The 18,436-nt window shown below is 33.7% G+C and overlaps 1 protein-coding gene across 8 annotated transcripts in view; it reads right to left on the bottom strand.

Moving 5' to 3' along the window:
- The window catches only part of EPHA5 (EPH receptor A5), a 353,938-nt gene that overhangs the window by 313,400 nt on the left and 22,102 nt on the right, over nt 1–18,436 (bottom strand). For all 8 annotated transcript variants that reach the window (XM_054485823.2, XM_054485824.2, XM_054485826.2 and 5 more), the window contains exon 2: nt 14,554–14,618. In XM_054485823.2, the coding sequence (XP_054341798.1) occupies nt 14,554–14,618 (65 nt within the window). The remainder of the gene's footprint in view (nt 1–14,553; nt 14,619–18,436) is intronic.

The following is an 18,436-nucleotide window of genomic DNA, read 5'->3' as shown; positions in this document are numbered from 1 at the left end:
AAAACTCTCTTAAATTTTTTTTCTAACAGCCTTGGCAGGTGTCCTGTCTTGATATATATATTGTAGAGTAGAATATATGAAGGATTAAGTTCAATGTTCATAAAGTATATACACACCATTTCCATTATCTGTGTTACAGATAAACTGCTAAGAAATAAGATGAATTGGAATATATTTGCTCAAGGAGTTCACATTGTTAACATATGTCATTAAATATTTATAATAACATTTTAGAAGTGTTAAAATAACATAAATAAATTCCACATAAGAAAAGCATGTAAACAGACAGTTAAGGTTGTCTTCCTCTTTTGTTTCTATATTTTCACATCCTACAACATGCTTCTAAGCTAGAGCCAACGTTAGATGCAGCACAGGGATTTTCAGAACCAGATCAGCAATCACAAGGGTGATTTTCTTAGGCTCTAAAGAAACAATTAGTTAATAGGATGTTATTAGTTTTTTGCCTACTCATAATAACTGGATAGAGGCAGGAGTATAAGATTATTACACAGTCAAAGCATCATAGAGGAACAGAAGTATTTCTGTTATGGAAAAAAATGATGATAACTAAAAGACATACAATCAATGGCTGCAATAAAGTCCCAAATATACAAATAGTGGGATAAAATTCATATATATTGTATGATCAGGCTTTAGAAATATAATGGACATTATATGCTATAACAACGCATTTTTCTACAATTTTGGGGAATAGAATATTTCATATTGGTAACTATTTTTATAACTAAGTCAATTTTATATTTATGGAAATACTTCCTCATCAGAATTCCTAAGAGACACTAATTGAGATGAATCCCAGATAGTTTTTTGATACTTTTTTTTCTAAAGCTGCTCTCCTTAACTGTAGTGATGGCTGCCAACATCTACAGCAATGTGTATAACGCATGATTCCATCCTCTTCCTCCTACCCAGCTAGAGCTGTTTGCATCAGTGATGCACAGGTGAACCAAGTGGAGCCCATTACAATATTTCAATGTGGAATTTGGAACATTTCCAGTCAATGTGAGCTAGTCACTTTAATATGGGAGGGCAAATTTGGAATTGCAGAAAGGGCATGTGCTTAGTGAAGCAAAGAAATCTGGTCTGCAGAGAAGAATGAAAAAATAACTGGTCAGTTACTGTTGGTAGCTTGTCAGACATAAGCATAGCAGAAGACGCCTCCCTCTACACATACACACACACACACACACTCTCTCTCTCACACACACACACACACACCAGGAATGTCAGGCAACCATCAGATAATGGTCACGTGGTTAGTAACTATCTCTCTAAAATAATCATTGGTCACAGCTAGTGCCAGGGAAATGTAATCTCTCCATGAAGAGAAAACACCTGAAACTGGTGATCAGCAGCTTCCCTATGAGATCTCAGGAGTTGGGCGGGTGGGCTCAAGCATGTTCATTATGAGGAGTGATGGAGTTTAACTGGTATATGACCTTGGAGGCACATTCCACTGGCAAGGCAAGAATGCCTTAAGTCAGCATGAGTACAACTCCAGTAAATACCCTGTGCATGAGGCCCCTCTCAAGTGCTAGCAGGCAAGTGCATGTGGACAGCCTACTTCAAGGGAAGACTCAGGGGAGAAGGGATTCAAGACCCAGAAGTATGCCAACATATAAAATGCCAAGTCAAAGGTCATCAGTGCACTCTCTCAGTGATCTCTCAAGTTGCCTGCTTGGCCCTCTTCCGCGTGTACTTTATTTCCTTTCATTCCTGCTCTAAAGCTTTTTAATAAATTTCCACTCCTGCTCTAACACTTGCCTCAGACTCTCCTTCTGCCTTAGGTTGCCTCAAATTATTTCTTCTAAGGAGGCAAGAACTGAGGTTGCTGCAGACCTGTACAGATTCGCCACTGGTAACAGTCAGAAGCAGGAACCAGAGAGAGAAAGCAACTCCTGCCTAGCTGAAGTCATTTTACATTAAATGAAACCAATTGACTTTTGACTAACAGAACAATAAATAACTAAATCAGCTTTATTTGTATGGATAACTCATAAGGTTAGAATATTTCCTGGAAACTGTCCCTGTAAGGGTAATATTTTATCTTAATAATAATTTTTGGATGAAATAGTTCCTCCATATCCTGACTGCTTAAGAGAAAAAGCAGAACAACACTTAAGTTGTTTTGAAGATCAGTTTTATTATTGAGCACGTGCCATCATTGTACCCCTGTTCTTGGTGAGGGTAAAGTGATGCATACAAAAAGGTTTTCAAAGAGTGTTGTCATAGATTTATGTAAGCCTATCATCAAAAAAATCTACAAAATTAAAATCCTTTAGTCTGCTTTTGATAAACATTCCCTGCCTTCACTGTGCATTTTCCCTTCTTGCTGTAATTAGTATGCATTCCTGTTTTGATTTGTGAAACTGAATTGTTCATATCAGTGGAAAACAATTAATTGTTTTAGGAAAGTTTATATACATAATACCAAGAAAAGTGCCAGAGTGACTTTTGGTAAAACCACTCAAGGGTTTATTAATAAATTATCTAGATGCTTTATTTAACAAGTGAATATCTTTTCCATCTTTAAGTTTTAACTAAAATATAGTTCAAACATACCAAAGAGAATGATCAAAACATAATGACCTTAAGTCTATCACAACCACTACCTATCATTTGGTAAGAATAAAAAAGCTTTTTAATAAACTTCCACTCCTGCTCTAACACTTGCCTCAGACTCTCCTTGGCAACATCATACACTGAGTCCTCAATATAGGTCAGGTATTGTGCTAAACACTGCATCATACTTTCTTGAGAAAGTAATACTTAAGTCAAATCTAAAGGGTAGGACATTAAGCTAGCCAACTGCAGTTGGACATGCACCCTAAAACTTAAAAGTATAATAATAATAAAAAAAGAGTTTAATAAGACTATATTATGGATAAAGGTCATTTTCCAATTTATGAGTTTCTCTATTAATTAGGAAAAGTGTTTTGAGAACTTCTAAAGAAGAAAATATTGGCATTGATTTATATTGATTTTAAATATATAACCAGGGTAAACACAGTGATACTTAATGAACCTAATGAACAAATAATGCATGTATATCTCAAAAACCAAAACAGAAACCAAGAACAAGAACAAGAATAATGCCAACATCACACTGAGTCCTCAATATGGGTCAGGTATTGTGCTAAACACTGCATCATTGACTCATTGTAATCCTTACAACAATCTTGTACAGTAGGTAGTATTATACATAATGTATAGATGAAGAAACAGAAAGATTAATTTGCTACACATGAGGTAGTAAAGAATTGGATCATATCTGGAATCTAGATTAGCTGATGTCAAGACCTCTATATTAACTATACTGCCACTAAGGGCGCAAATATTTATATACATTAGTAAATTGGATCAAACTCAATGGAAGAGTAGCCCCATTGTTGTGTTTATGTTTGTGCAGGTTGTATATTTCACAACTCTAGGAGACATCATTCAAACCGATGTTTTTTAATACTTGAGGACAGAAACTGAGTCCTGTTTACCACCATAATCTCTGTGCTTGGCATAAGCACTTTTGGTAAAAATAAGTTGTAAAGTATTATTCGTTAAGCTTAGTACAATACAAAATAAATAGAAACCCCTAAATCCAAAGGTTGCTATCTTTCTTTCACTGTTCAATTTTCAGCAAAAAAAAAAAAAAAAAAAAAAAAATGCGCAGCCTTTTGGTTCCAAACAATCACTTCTTCCTAAAGATTTAAATACCTGATTATCAATCAGTAACTGATATAGGTAATGCAAATTTATATTTGAGGCATAGAGTGATGTGCTAGAGGTGAAGACAAAAAGGTCTTTACAGTAGAACAGTTTACAGTATTCACACAATCGATAACACTATAAATATCTAATTTTCAATGTGTTCAATATACAATAATTGCTATATTGATTCATCCAAAGAAGTATCCACACTTCTGGGTGGTAATGAGAGGTTTCATGTTGTATAACTTGAGCTGTACCTTGAAAAAAGGATTATCATTAAGATGGATTTTATGGAGAGTAAGAAGTATTTCAAGTAATTTGTGGAAAACACCAGAAGTAGAAATTTATATGAATCATTTGTAGAGTTAAGATGAAAGAAATTAGCTCATTAGAGGGAAAGTATTGGGAGATATAGGATCACAAAGACAACAATGGCTAGGCTCCAAAGGACCAAAATTTCAGGTTGAGCAGTTTGGACCATCATTTTCTCCATTAGTACAAGCACTGAACAACACAAAAAAGAGAGAGAGAATAAGGCAGTGAATAGCAAAAGCCTCAAAAAAACTTCAAAAGCAAGAGGAGTCTCTCTTCCCCTGCTGCCTTTAATGGAAATAATCAACAGGAATGCGGGATGATTACAGTATATTTTTTCTCTGTGGGAGAGGGAGATTATGTACTCAGAACCATACAGCATTTGCTTGCAAAATTAATTCAAATTGACTTGCATGGGAGCACTGTCACAGGAATTGAAAACAGCTGAAGGATGGTAGAAAAAAAGACAAAAAAAAAGATCATGATAAACAGCAATCAAACCACTTGGAAAAAATACGTGGTGGTTGGTCCCCAGCGAACTCTGCAAGGCCTAGTTTTATTTAACCTTTTCATTAATAAATGGGAAGATGGAAGGAAAAAACAAAACAAAAATAATTATACTCACATACGGAAACTGGTGCAAATATCAATGTCAGGAGATTTTTCTTCAAAAGAAAAATAACTTTAGGCCTGGGTTTTGCATGGGTTGTATCATTTGGCAGAGAACTACTTAGACAGAGACCTATATATCCCTCTATACATAATGGGGAAAAGGAAAATATTGGGACTCAATATGAGATTGTGGAAATTATACTGGGAAATAGGCATCTGGTACAAGTCTGTTAACAGGTACCTCATGTCACAGGAGTAGGTAACAATAACTTGTATGTGACTCTATAAATGCCCTGAAACTCTTTGTTCACATGTTTGCTTCCCACCTGTTTTACAAACAAGTGATAAGAGCAATCTGAAGAAGAAAAAAACAGAATAATAAACAATTGGATGCAAAACTAGACAAAGTGATAAGTGTGGATAACACAGCTGTACACGTTGTAATCTGGAGCAAAAACATTAGATAGAGGTTGGGATGGAGGGGAGAAGAGATGGATTTCACTGCATGAACTGCTAACGAGGAGGAACAGAGTTTGTCTGGATGTCATACTTTCTTGAGGAAGTAATACTTAAATCTAAAGGGTAGGACATTTAGCTATCCAATTGCAGTGGGTTAAAAAGAGATAAATAAGATGATATTATGGATAAAGGTCATTTTCCAATTTATGAATTTCTCTATTAATTAGGAAAAGTGTTTTGAGAACTTCTAAAAAAGAAAATATTGGCATTAATTTATATTGATTTTAAATATATAACCAGGGTAAACACAGTGTTACCTAATGAAGCTAATGAACAAATAATGCATGTATATCTCAATCGTACTATGCAGGAATATGCTATGACTATTATCAATTCATTTTAAGTGTTTGCATATATCAAAGACTAAATACAACACTTGTCTTATATACAGAAGCAGAGACTAACATTTTAAAGAACTTTATTCATAATTGCTAAGTTTCCATGTGAGAAATCTAAATGCAAAATGTTTTGTCTTCTATACTTCAGTGTATGCTTAATGACTAGCTTGAGTTCCATAAATTATTTACCTTAATTATTTTACAGATGGGGCATGCTTTTTATTTTTCTAAAAAATAATGAATACAAAGCTACTTTGGATCAGGCTTGTTCTTCATTATATTGGCATTTGCATTATATATTATAATATCCATTCCCTTTAGAATTCTTTTCTATCACTGTTCAAATAAAGAGCTTTTCTATATCCACTAATGTGCTCTTTTTTTTACCCACTTCAGCATTACTTTAATCTTTATTAGCCCCTTCGTGCTCAGTGTGGGCTTCTGTGCTAGTCATTATTTTTCCTTTCTTTCAGTAGGAAGCAAAGCCAAAATAAGGTTCTGGCAAAACTCACTGTGATCCTCAACAAAATATGAGATCAGCAGAGTTCAAATACTTCCCCTCATTCTTGCCTTTAATTTGAGGGACAAAGAATTATACACAAAACATGCACACAAACACAAACATGCACACTATTGTCAAAATCTGAGTACCAGAATGGAAAATCCAGCTTAAGTTTTTCTTGATTCAGGAGAAAACACATAAAACACTAACAATGTATTCACAGTCCATTTTGAGTAAAAACCTGAGTTATTTCCAGCTTCAAAAGTAAGCACAAAGGTTCTCAGTCTCAAAGAAATAATAAAACAAAGCGACAATAAAACAAGAAAAGCCATAAACTCCTGTTTTGAAGTATCTACAATGTAGGGTTATTTTTTCTTTCTCCTCCAGGCAGAGAGCAACTTACTTTGTCTCCATTTTAGTACAAATACCACTTAAGTCAATAATCTGAAATCTTCAAATGAAAAAATGATTATGAATGATCCTAAAAGATCAGCATTAGAAAAAAATTAAAATGATGTTTATATTCTTTATTTGACTGGAGGAAGAAAATAGAGCAAAAATCAAAGCAGAATTAGCAATACAACTGAGCGGTGATGCTCAGGGGAATGTAGCGGTTTCCCCATTGTGTGCTAGAGGAAGCACAGACAACTCAGTGGGAAGACTGGTTCCACCAAAGCAAAAGAGGCAGGTGTATCTTGTGATCATACATAACAACAGCTTATGGAAAAAAAAGAGCAATAGTGGAATTTCTAAGACATGAGATCACAAACCGTTCTAAGCAAACACCAAACCATTAATTTTATTCTCACAAGAATAAGCCTTGAAGACACTTGATAAAAATTTCCAGGGAATGATTATGTTCACATAAAGGCTGAGACTATATAAATTTATCAATACAAAATGTTCCAGACGGTGACTGAAACAACTCTAATGTAATTAGAAGGAAGCAAAAACAAAATACATTTTTAGGTTGTGTATATATAGGCTAGTGAAGCTATGAATAATGAGATTGATAGCTTAAGGGCAGAAAGATAAAGAGGGAGGAAAGCTTTAAGTGAGGAAATATTTATTTTACAGAGTCTATTGCGTTTACTATTATTCTGCCAAGCAATTTGATTAGAAAATTGAGATTAGTGTATTTCTATGAAGTTTTAAGATTGATTCTAAATGCTTTCATAATTTTAATTAAAATGGGATTATATAAAACAAAACTTTTACCTTTTAAGAAAGATATTTAGTTCTTAAAGGTTTTGTTTATCTTTTTCTAACGTTCAGGTTTGGAATTTGCTAACATACATTTGACACTCAATGAGAAAGTGAAACCTTGCAGAAATTTGAGTAGCTATGTTCTATATGTTGTTTCAACATTTATGGTCTAACAGTGGATAGAATGCAACCCACTCTGGACATTTTAAAACTTCTCTTTGAGGTGAATTCCCTCTTTAGCATGGACTCTTGTAGGTATAAACTAAAAGTTTGGGTACCCACCAGAACCTGGTCATTACTCTGAAAACCTAACCATTTAGAGTAGCTCATGTCTGGTTTTAAATAATCAGGACATTGGATGACCTGGGATTTGAATGGACTCAGTCTCCAAGTAAATGCAAAGCCTTGGGAAAGTCACTTACCCATACTGAACCTCATTTTTTTTAATCTACAAACAGAATATTAAGTGTCCCTTTGTGCATTGTCATTATTAGTACTAAATGTTGGTGTATATTTATATACTGAAAGTGTATTTTTTCATAGCAAGATAGAATTAGAAAGAGCAATAAGACACTGCACGTGCCAAATACAGAATACAGGCTCTTCCCAGGTGTGTCACAAACTACTTGAGTGACCTTGATCAAATACCATCATCTCTCTGACACTTTTGCATATCTATAAAAAGAAAGAACAATACAAGAAAATGTATTATCTACCACTTTTTTCTCCTTGATTACTCATTCTCAGGACCATAATGCTCCCTTAAGCTCTAGGATGTGAGGAATTTGGGGTGTCTTACTTCACTGCTGTAGCCCCAGTGCCTAGAAGACTGAGGGAAATACACTACGAGCCCAATAAATATTTGTTGAATGAATAAATGCAGCAAATTTGCATAAAATTTGCTGTAACATAGTACTGCTAGATACGCCCAGAAGAAAAAAGAGGAGAGTTAAAGTTACTATCATGAGGCAGACCAACAGGCACACAAATACACACACACAAACACACACAAATAAATACTGTCTATCACATATGTAACAGTTGAAAACTACATGCAGATGCCAAAATTCAAATGGCATTTCCTAATTAAGGGGAAGTACTCAAAGACTAAAAAGAAACCACGCCAGCATGCACAGAAAAGTTTTTTTTGTTTGTTTGTTTGTTTGTTTTTCCAGTTAGGTCCCTCCAGAAACAAACAAAAAACAATGTGGAGGCTTCTGCAATATCAAAAAAATGACTATTCATTGCTGTCATTGTCACAGATTGGTAACTTAAATGAATGAGGAGTGTCGGGTAGTAAATAAGTCAAACAGGAGAATTTGCATACTCTCGTATATGGCAGTTTTACCCAGCTTTGGACTATTCAAGCTATGAAAGGCTCCTGGCTCTGGCTTTCTGAAATATCCAATTAACACAAACTTGAAATTCAGACTTTATATGAAATCTTAAAATGTTATGTGTTAAAAATGAACACATATATATATACATATATGAGTTTTGCATATATATATACATATGTGAGTTTTGCATATATATATGCATATATATGCATATATATATGCATATATATATATATACACACGTATATGCTAAAACAAACAAAAAAAACCTTATGGAGTGGTGGATCTCTTAGCATTAAAACAGAAATGCAATAGAAGGTCAAGGAAAGGATATTTACTGACTGCCAACACTGTGTCAAGTTCTTTGCTAGGTTTTACTTATTTCGTGTTTATCAGAAAACTGTAAGTAATTTATGCCCCATTTTAAAAATCAAAAATAAGTTATCCTTCCAATAAATATTTATTGAAGTTCTATTACAAGCCAGAAATTGAGTCAAGTTTTAGAAACATTGTAAAGTGGCAAATATGAAATAATTACAGTAAGTCTATGAGTTTACAATGTAATAAAGAGGACAAATACAGAAAAGTATTGCAGGTGCAATGATTGTTTTTAACAAATGTATGGTACCTGTGTATGAGGAATGCATAATAGTGTTTCCCTTAAATTCCTGACAAATTCTTAAGCCCAGATTTGAGGTAGACATTTTTACCAGTGTAAGAAATAAACATACCCATTCTTAAGGCCTAAAGTTAAGAAGAATATTCTGAAAAAAGTGAAGAAAGTGTAGTACTTTTAATTGAATATTCATACAATTGCTTTTTTATTATTTATAAGGCATTTTGAATTCCCAAGGGACCAATACAACTTAATATATATTTATTAAATATATCATCTGTATTAGGCAATATGCCAGGCAATATCACCACACCTGGGGATAAAAATCTGAGTAAGATTGATTCACTTTAAATCAGGAATTCTATTTAGAGGAAGAAACTATACATAAATAATAAAAAATAAAGTAAGTTTTCTGGTAGCATAAGAGAAAAAACAATCTCTAGAACAGAATTCATAACTTACATGATATATGTAAATATTCAGGCAGGCCGGACGCGGTGGCTCATGCCTGTAATCCTAGCACTTTGGGAGACCGAGGCAGGCGGATCACCTGAAGTCGGGAGTTCGAGACCAGCCTGACCACCATAGAAAAACCCCATCTCTACTAATAAAATACAAAATTAGCTGGGTGCTACTCGGAAAGCTGAGGCAGGAGAATTGCTTTAACCCAGATGGCGGAGGTTGCGTTGAGCTGAGATCGTGCCATTGCATTCCAGCCTGGGCAACAAGAGCAAAACTCCATCTCAAAAACAAAAAATATTCAGGTAAGTATTTCCTGAATGAATGGAGCAATAGGATTAAGTTATGTGAGACTCACTCAAGGACAGGGACCCTTCTCTTACCCAAGTTTTATATAAATCAGACTCTGGTGTAAGATATTGTATACAACAAATATTTAAGGCCACTTACTGATTCAAATTATACTTGATTTCTTTAAAACAATGTTAATATGCAAATTACACTTGAATTTGAAATAAAATGATTTGAAGCCATATCTATGAAAGCATAAATGCAAACAGCAGCACTGTGTGGTTTTTATTAATACATGACATCAAATCATAAAACAATACCATAAACAAACTATTGTAAAATTAACTGTTGTTACTTAAAACGCTTTTTTCAAACTTGAGGGAAATCAAATAATCAGTTTATGTTTCTCTATGGAAATGAAGTAGAGAGAATAAAAGGAAAACAAAGATGCAGTTTTTTCGGAAAAAAATATGTGGGTTGCATATGTGTAAAACCTATTTCTAAAATTATATTTCCAGTAGTAAAAATATTTATTTTGATCATTTATAGTTGCACAGATTTTACTTATTTGAGAATGTGTTAGTTTCTTCATTTTTGAAAGGCAGTTTTCCTGGATATCGAATTCTAGCTCCACAGTCTTTCTCTTCTTGCATTTTGAAGAGGTCATCACTTTGCCTTCTGGACCCCATTATTTCTAGTGAGAAATTAGCTGTGCAAAGTACTGAGGATCTTTTATACAAGGTGAGATGTTTGACTCTTGCTACTTTTGAAATTCTCCCTCTTTGGCTTTTGACAGTTTAACTATGATGTGTCTAGTTGTGAATCTCTCTAGCTTTATCCTGTTTATGTTTGTTGAGTTTCCTGAATGTGTGCATTAATGTTTCCTCATCAGATTTGGGAACTTTATTTCCATTAATACTTCAAATATTTGTTCTGACCCATTTGGCCTCTCTTCTTCTGAGACTCCTATTATATCTGTGTTCTTCCCACCGATGTCTAAGTTTCTGTTTATTTCTATTCATTAATTTTTCTTTCTGCTCCTCGGATTTGATTATCTTAGTTGTCCTATCTTCAAGTGGGCTTATTCTTTCTTTTCTCTGCTCAAATCTGCTGTTAAGCCCATACTGCAAATTCTTCATTTGTTTTTATACTTTTCAACTCCAATTTATTTTTCATTTATAAGAGGTTCTATCTCTTTATTGATATTTTGAATTCAATTATACATTGCTCTTACACTTTCTTTTAGTTCTTTACACATATTTTCCTTTACTTCTTTCAACATATTTTAACAGCTGGGCATCTTCAGTATAAAGTCTAATAATTGTTTTTGTTCTTTTTGCCTTTGCATTTCTCATAGTTTTCTGTTATTGCAAACCTGGCATATTAAATAAAGTAATGTGACAACTCTGAAAATTAGATTCTCCCCCACTCTGCAGGGTGTGTTAATGTTTGTTTCTTTAATGACTTTTCTGAAATAATTCTGTAAACTCTGTATTTTTCAATGGCCATGTGTAGACATTGAAGTCATTGCTCAATTTTTTTATTTTTTATTTTTTTATTTTTGAGATGGAGTCTCGCTCTGTCGCCCAGGCTGGAGTGCAGTGGCGCAATCTTGGCTCACTGCAAGCTCCACCTCCCGGGTTCACGCCATTCTCCTGCCTCAGCCTCCCGAGTAGCTGGGACTACAGGCGCCCACCACCACGCCCAGCTAACTTTTTTGTATTTTTAGTAGAGACAAGGTGTCCCCGTTTTAGCCAGGATGGTCTCAATCTCCTGACCTCGTGATCCACCTGCCTCGGCCTCCCAAAGTGCTGGGATTACAGGTGTGAGCCACTGCACCCAGCTGAAGTCATTGCTCTTAGCTTACATACCAGGTATTGCTTAGACAGAATATTTTGTTAATCTCAAACCAGTAAGTGTTCTCAACTTTGCTGAGGGTCTGTGTGTGCATGTTGGGACATTCCTTCAATATTCAGCTAAGCAATTAAAGACCTAACTTAACCTTCACCTCCTGCTTGTGCACAAGTAAAACCTTAGGTCTTTCTCAGGTCTTTCCTGAGCATACATACATCCTTGGGCATGTACACAGTCCTACACATGTGCATGGCCTTATAAATTCCAAATAATTCACAGAGACATTTTAAAATCAATGTGGACATCTCAGTTTCCAGCTTTCCCTAAGTTTTCTGGTTAGCAAGCCTACTGTTTGTCCCAAATTTTATCTAACCCCTCACACAGAAGAAAAATCAGACAATTGCCTCTTTTTTTGACAAATTCCCAGCTGAGAAAAAGCTACTTCAAGAGCTCTAAGTCAGGTGAAATCACGAGTGTCTTACAATGTAGTCTTCTAGAGAGTTCTCAAACATGTCAAATAAAGACAATTCTCTGAAACTGAGGCTGGGAAGAATCTCCTACTTCCTTTCTGTTCTTACGAGGCTACTGGTTTTCACCATGATGACTGAATTTTGGCTTTTCAAGACTACCTCAGAGCTAGAGAGGCAGAAAGGACATGGAGCAAGTAAAATGCCACAAACCTTGCTATTTTTAAAAGATTCAGTCATTTTTCTTAAATAAGCATGTCCTATATTGCTCCAAGATGTTGTTTGAATCCAGAGCTCCAAAACAATTGACTCGAACATTTTTTTTCCAGTTTTCTTGTGGCATTTATTGAAAAAAAAAATTGGAGTTCATTACTCCACAGTTTTTATGTACATCATTCTGATGATCTATATTTCACCTACGATTATGTTGCTTATCTAATCACAAATGGCACAGCCAACTAAAAATACTTTAAGTGTATATGTTTTTACTATCATTGTATATACCTTGAACATTCATTTTCCTTAAATATAATACATTTTTTCCTTCATTTTGCATTTGAGTGATACAATACAAAATATAACGCCTGAATCCCATACACATTTCTCACACTCAAATATACATTCATTAAGCCCCTCTAAATTAACTTCCCTGTCTTCAATATCAACATTTGGTACACTGCGTCGAAGGAAACATTACTCAACATAATTACAAGAATTTTGAAAAGGATGCTCATTGTTTAAAAAACAGAACAAATACACCACTATATTAACAATAATAATAGAAAAAAAGACAGCATGAAGTTGTTAGAATAATTTTAAAAATCCCACTCCCAACACAGAAGGATTATGTTTTTATAAAGAAATTAATTGTGTTTCATATAGAAATCATGTATAAAATTGAGTAATTGTCCTCAAATTTATAGTTGCAACAGCAACTACAACACTGTATGTACACTCTCATAGATACGCTCTTTCAAGGCTCTATTTTAATAACATCTGAGTGGAAACAGGAGAAAAACACATAACTAAATTCAAAGAGAATATCTCATATATTTTCTCTGGATTCTAAAAAATTAATTTCAACACAGCACATCAGCCATCCTCTCAGAAAGAAAAAAAAATTAAAATATTTATTCAATAGATTATTTTCGGTACAGGAAAAAAGGGAGAATACAAAATATCTGTATAGGTTCTCATAGACAGATGTCAGCCAGCCGTTTATCATATGGAGTGATGATAGATAAAAGAAAGAGTGTGGTGGTGTAGGGAAGAAAGGAAGGGAAGAAGGAAGAGTGTAAGAAAGATAAAAGAGGAACACATTGAAAGTATACATGCTATTATCTTGAGCCTGACTCTACCTGGGTTATGCAATGTTTTTGTTTGTTTTTTGTTATTTTGCCTTACCTTTATGTTCTATTATCTTAAAAATCTACTAGTATTCCTTTTTAATATTATGTCTTTAAATACATCTGTAACTTATAACAACTAAAAAGAAATACCAAATTGATGAAAAACATAAAAGCCCACTGAGATGAGGATGTTAATATACAAATTATTATGAATTAGAATAATTAATACAATGTGTTATTTCCATGATAACTTTCTTAGTAAAGGACTGATTCACACATCTGGTTTACTCATTAATTTGAAAATGAAAATTTTGCCTCTTTAGGTTGTTATAACCAAATTTGTTATAATATTTGATTACTCTAAAATTAACCTTTGATATCATCTAAAAATATAAGTTTGCACAATTTTCTAGATGAATTGCAAGTGTACATGATATTATAATAGTTTCTCAGAATCTTTTTTTATCTCAATGTCATTTAAAGGAATTTCTTATAATATTTTATTCCCTGATTCTGTAAATGAAGTAAAAATTAAATTGGTCCCAGCTTTGAATCAACACTGATCATAGACCTGTTAAATTTTATTTCCTATGCAATATGCCAGGATGATGGCAAATTAATAGCAAATCAAATACTTTTATCTTTAATATAAACTAATTCCGAAAGTTTCTTTGTTGTTTTAACGTGAACTTTTCCTAAATGCTGAAGGAAACTTCACATTTCTTTGTGGAACAATACTCAGAGAGGAAATAATATATTTACTCTTCAGTCACTGAAAGCCCTTCCCTAATGTTCCTTTTTTTGATTAGAGTTATTTGAAGTCCCCTCACCCCACCCAACACACACGTAGCACCTCCTGTCTTAAGAACATATACATCCAGTACATATTCATTCCTGTGTTACAAGTATCAAGATGCTTATGCACATAGCTTAAGTTTTAAAAAAACTTTCATAAAACTTACCCCATTTTTTGGAAAAGCAATCCATCCCAGGTCCCCCATGACAGTGCGTGAATCCAATAAATTCACTGAAAAGAAAAGAACAAAAACTCAGTGAAATGTATATTATCATGAATATTGTATCTCTATCTTAATAGTGTTATTAAAATTGCATGTTGTTTACATGACTGAAATTAAGTGTTCATTATGATGAATACAATGGGAATAATTTAAAGAAAATATATTGATGCAAAAGAACAAATGATTTTAAATAAACATTTGAAGAACAATCACAGCAAAATTCTCTGAAAGCAAATCATTACCCTAATTTTTTTCTTGCAAAACAATAATAAATTAAAAAAAAAAACCAATAAGGAAAAAAAAAGACAAAATGTAAGCCCACAAAAATGAAAGGTTCATGCGGCTTTGTACAAAGCTCTAGGTTTTGGGATTAAGCTGCAGCCATAAAATTGGAGCTAAATGTATTTTATTTTCTTCTGGAAAGCTGTTATGCAGCAATTAACAAATAATTTACATTAAACAGCAATAAACTATTCCCAAGCTTGTAACATTTTTTGTGATATTAACAGAAATCTGTAATCCAAATTGCAAGTTTAATTAAGAAATAAATCTACACACCCTTAACCAAGACAAGGAAATTGTGGCAGTTCTTGAGATAGTTGTTATACTTAAGAATCCATTGCATTCCCAAAGATATCTTCTTCTTAGATATGACCATAGTCTAAAAAGGATGTTTCATGTAGAACTGTCAGATACATTATATATGGGAATCCCAAGATATTTAGAAACTCCAGGATGGAAGTTTGAGTACCATCATTACAAAAGGAAGCCATTTATGAGTATGTACACACACACACACCCCCCCATGCACACACATACACACTCATACATATCATACATATGGTGTTACATACTGTCTCTGAGAAATCAAACTAGCTTAGAGGGTACTGTCTAGTCAAAATACTTTAGCCCTGGATCACAGATCATTATTTTTCCAACCTATGATACCTATCCCACATGGTTCTACCTGGCCTACTGTGCAACAGAACAACTTTGAATGAGCCTGGAATATGAACCTGAAAGGGAAACACTTGAGTTCTTCCTATGTAGAGGTATTGAGGCTTCCTTAAGCTATATTCAAAAGCCAGTATCTTGAAATGTTACCATTTCTAAAAGGATGATTCTGTGTGTAAGTGTAAGCCTGAAGTACTAAAGGAATAACAGTTGATAGGCTGGGATGTGTTGTAATACTTTATAAGATAATATAACATTATTATGACTGAGGAAATTTTCTACATCTTAGAGAAATTACGTACATTTAACTATTATTATGCATCATTTATTTCACAGTAGCAAAAATTAATGAGACAAAAGCACGTTTGGGAACATGCATATCTTATAAACAACATTGAAAGGATATAATAATGTTAACATTAAAATAAATCAGTAACTTAAAATCTGTAGAAAAACAAATACGCTAAATATTACCTATATATACACATATATAGGTTATTGCTAAATATACTTTATTCATCTATTTTCTGAGCTCATTAACTATAAAAATGCATGCAATATAATGTTTGTATCATTTTTAACCTACTCAAATCATACTGGTTTTAAGGAATAATAATTAATTTGTGGAACTATTAATTTCTTAAAGGAATGGTAACCTAATTGAAAAACTATTCTTTAAAAAACAAACAAACAAACAAAAACTGTTCTAATACCCACTGACCTTGCAAATCCTGCCACTCACTACATCTAATTTTTCAGACAGATCCATACTCTTCTTTTTACTCTATGGTTGGCTTTTCTGGTTTCCATGGGAATAAGGCTACATTAAACTTAAATGCCCTTGTCCTCATTTTAGTTTTTCTGGGACACTAGGGCTGTGTCTAGACATGACTAAATACCAAGGGGTTGCAGAACCTAAATTTTATGTTTATTCATCTTAATGATTCATTTGATTCACCTTTTATATTGAGCAGCAGTATATCTGTGTAGATGAGACAAAGTAGAGCAAATCAGCAAACTAAGGGTGCTAATGATGGCAATCAAATTGAACTTAATCCTTTGGCGGCAAACTGATGTGCATAGGAATCCCAGGAATTCATAACCAGCCTACCATGAGAAACACAGCATTCCTTGTAGACCTCTTACTAATATGAAATATGAATTATTATCAACAGAATTTCAGATGGCTTTTCAAGATTCAGTTAATTGCACTTCAATTAGGTTTAAACTAAATTACCATTTTTACCTTTTTTTTTTTCCTGGAAAATATGTATGTGTTGGACAAAACGAATTACCTCAAAAAACTAGCTTGGCTGTTAATATAATTTATTGAGTGTTCTCAGTGTTGGAATACACTGCAGAATACATGAGAATAACTACATTAGGAATCTCTATAATCTTACAGTGATATGGTCAAATAGTTTTCTTCGTATATAGACTAGGAAATTCACAAGAAATACATGTATGTATCTTCCCACTACTGCCTAAAATTGCAGTCCTTCTGGAAACAAATTATTTCATAAAATTCACAATCTTAAAAAGGTAATTACGCATCCCATTTCTAGAATGGAAATTGAGAAAAAGAGAGTAAAATTAGGCATTTTAGCAATTATTTGCATATTATTATATTATGATTTTGTTTATATAATGGAGAATAAATTAGGATTTGATTCTCAGAGAAAATAACTAAAATGTATGTGCAAATTTTAAAATACATATCTTTCTTCTACCTTCTGAATTGCTAACGTTTCCTTTGCCCTTCAAAACATATTTCAGGAACTTCCTTCTTCAGGACACTATTCTGATCTTCCCTTTCCTAAATCTGAGTTAGGTATTATTACTTAATATTCTATGACTACTCAATTCCTATCTCTAAAACATTGAATGCACAGAATTCTCTTATAAGAACACCATGTTTGACTCACGCCTATGAACCTAGCCTCAGTTCAGAAGAGCTGAATAGCTGTTTATCTTATGAATGAATAATTTGGTCAGTGGGAAGAGCAGGAGGGTGTGGTTAATCAGCATACACCAGTGGTTCTCAACATGGAGATATAATAATGTCTGGACATATTTGGGGTCATTTATCTATTTTCTGAGTTCATTCGTGGATGAATACTTGCTTCTGGCATTTAATGGGAAGAAGACAGGTATGTGGTGAAACATCCTGCAATGTACTGTCAACCTCCCCAGGAAAGAATTATCTGGCCAAAATTTCACTGGTGCCAAAGTTGAGAAACCCTGTTATATACCTATTTATGCCACGAGAAATTTTCTACTTTCACAATTCTTTATATGGTACATCAGTAGAATGATCTGTTCATCTATCAATGTACCAGATAAAGAATTGTGAAAGTAGAAATTTAGCAGAAGTTAGCATATTTGGGGGCCTTCTTTTTGAACCAAAATAATACTTCAATTTAAGAAAATTAAAGTAATAAAATAATTTTAGTCTTATTTATAAAAATAAAAACAGAATATCTGACTACATAACACCACTAAATTATCTTTCACATAACCGACATAATTATTACAGGTGCTCTTATATACGCTTTCATAATTCCTCAGTATTCATGACAATATGCATGAAAAAGCACCTTGCCACTACTGTAATTAATGCCTCCATTTTCCCTACTAGTAAAATAAAAAATCAAAGATAGCTATATAAAAAACAGAAGTTTTTGTAGTTTTTACAGGCATGGTGACTCACGCCTGTAATCCCAGCACTTTGGGAGGCTGAGGCGGGTGGATCACGAGGTTAGGAGATTGAGACCATCCTAGCTAACACGGTGAAACCCTGTTTCTACTAAAAATACAAAAAATTAGCCAGGTGTGGTGGTGGGTGCCTGTAGTCCCAGCTACTCAGGAGGCT

This window comes from Pongo pygmaeus, chromosome 3, assembly GCF_028885625.2.
Source record: "Pongo pygmaeus isolate AG05252 chromosome 3, NHGRI_mPonPyg2-v2.0_pri, whole genome shotgun sequence".
NCBI classification, from domain to species: Eukaryota; Metazoa; Chordata; class Mammalia; order Primates; family Hominidae; genus Pongo; species Pongo pygmaeus.
This window is presented reverse-complemented; position numbering and strand designations above follow the sequence as displayed.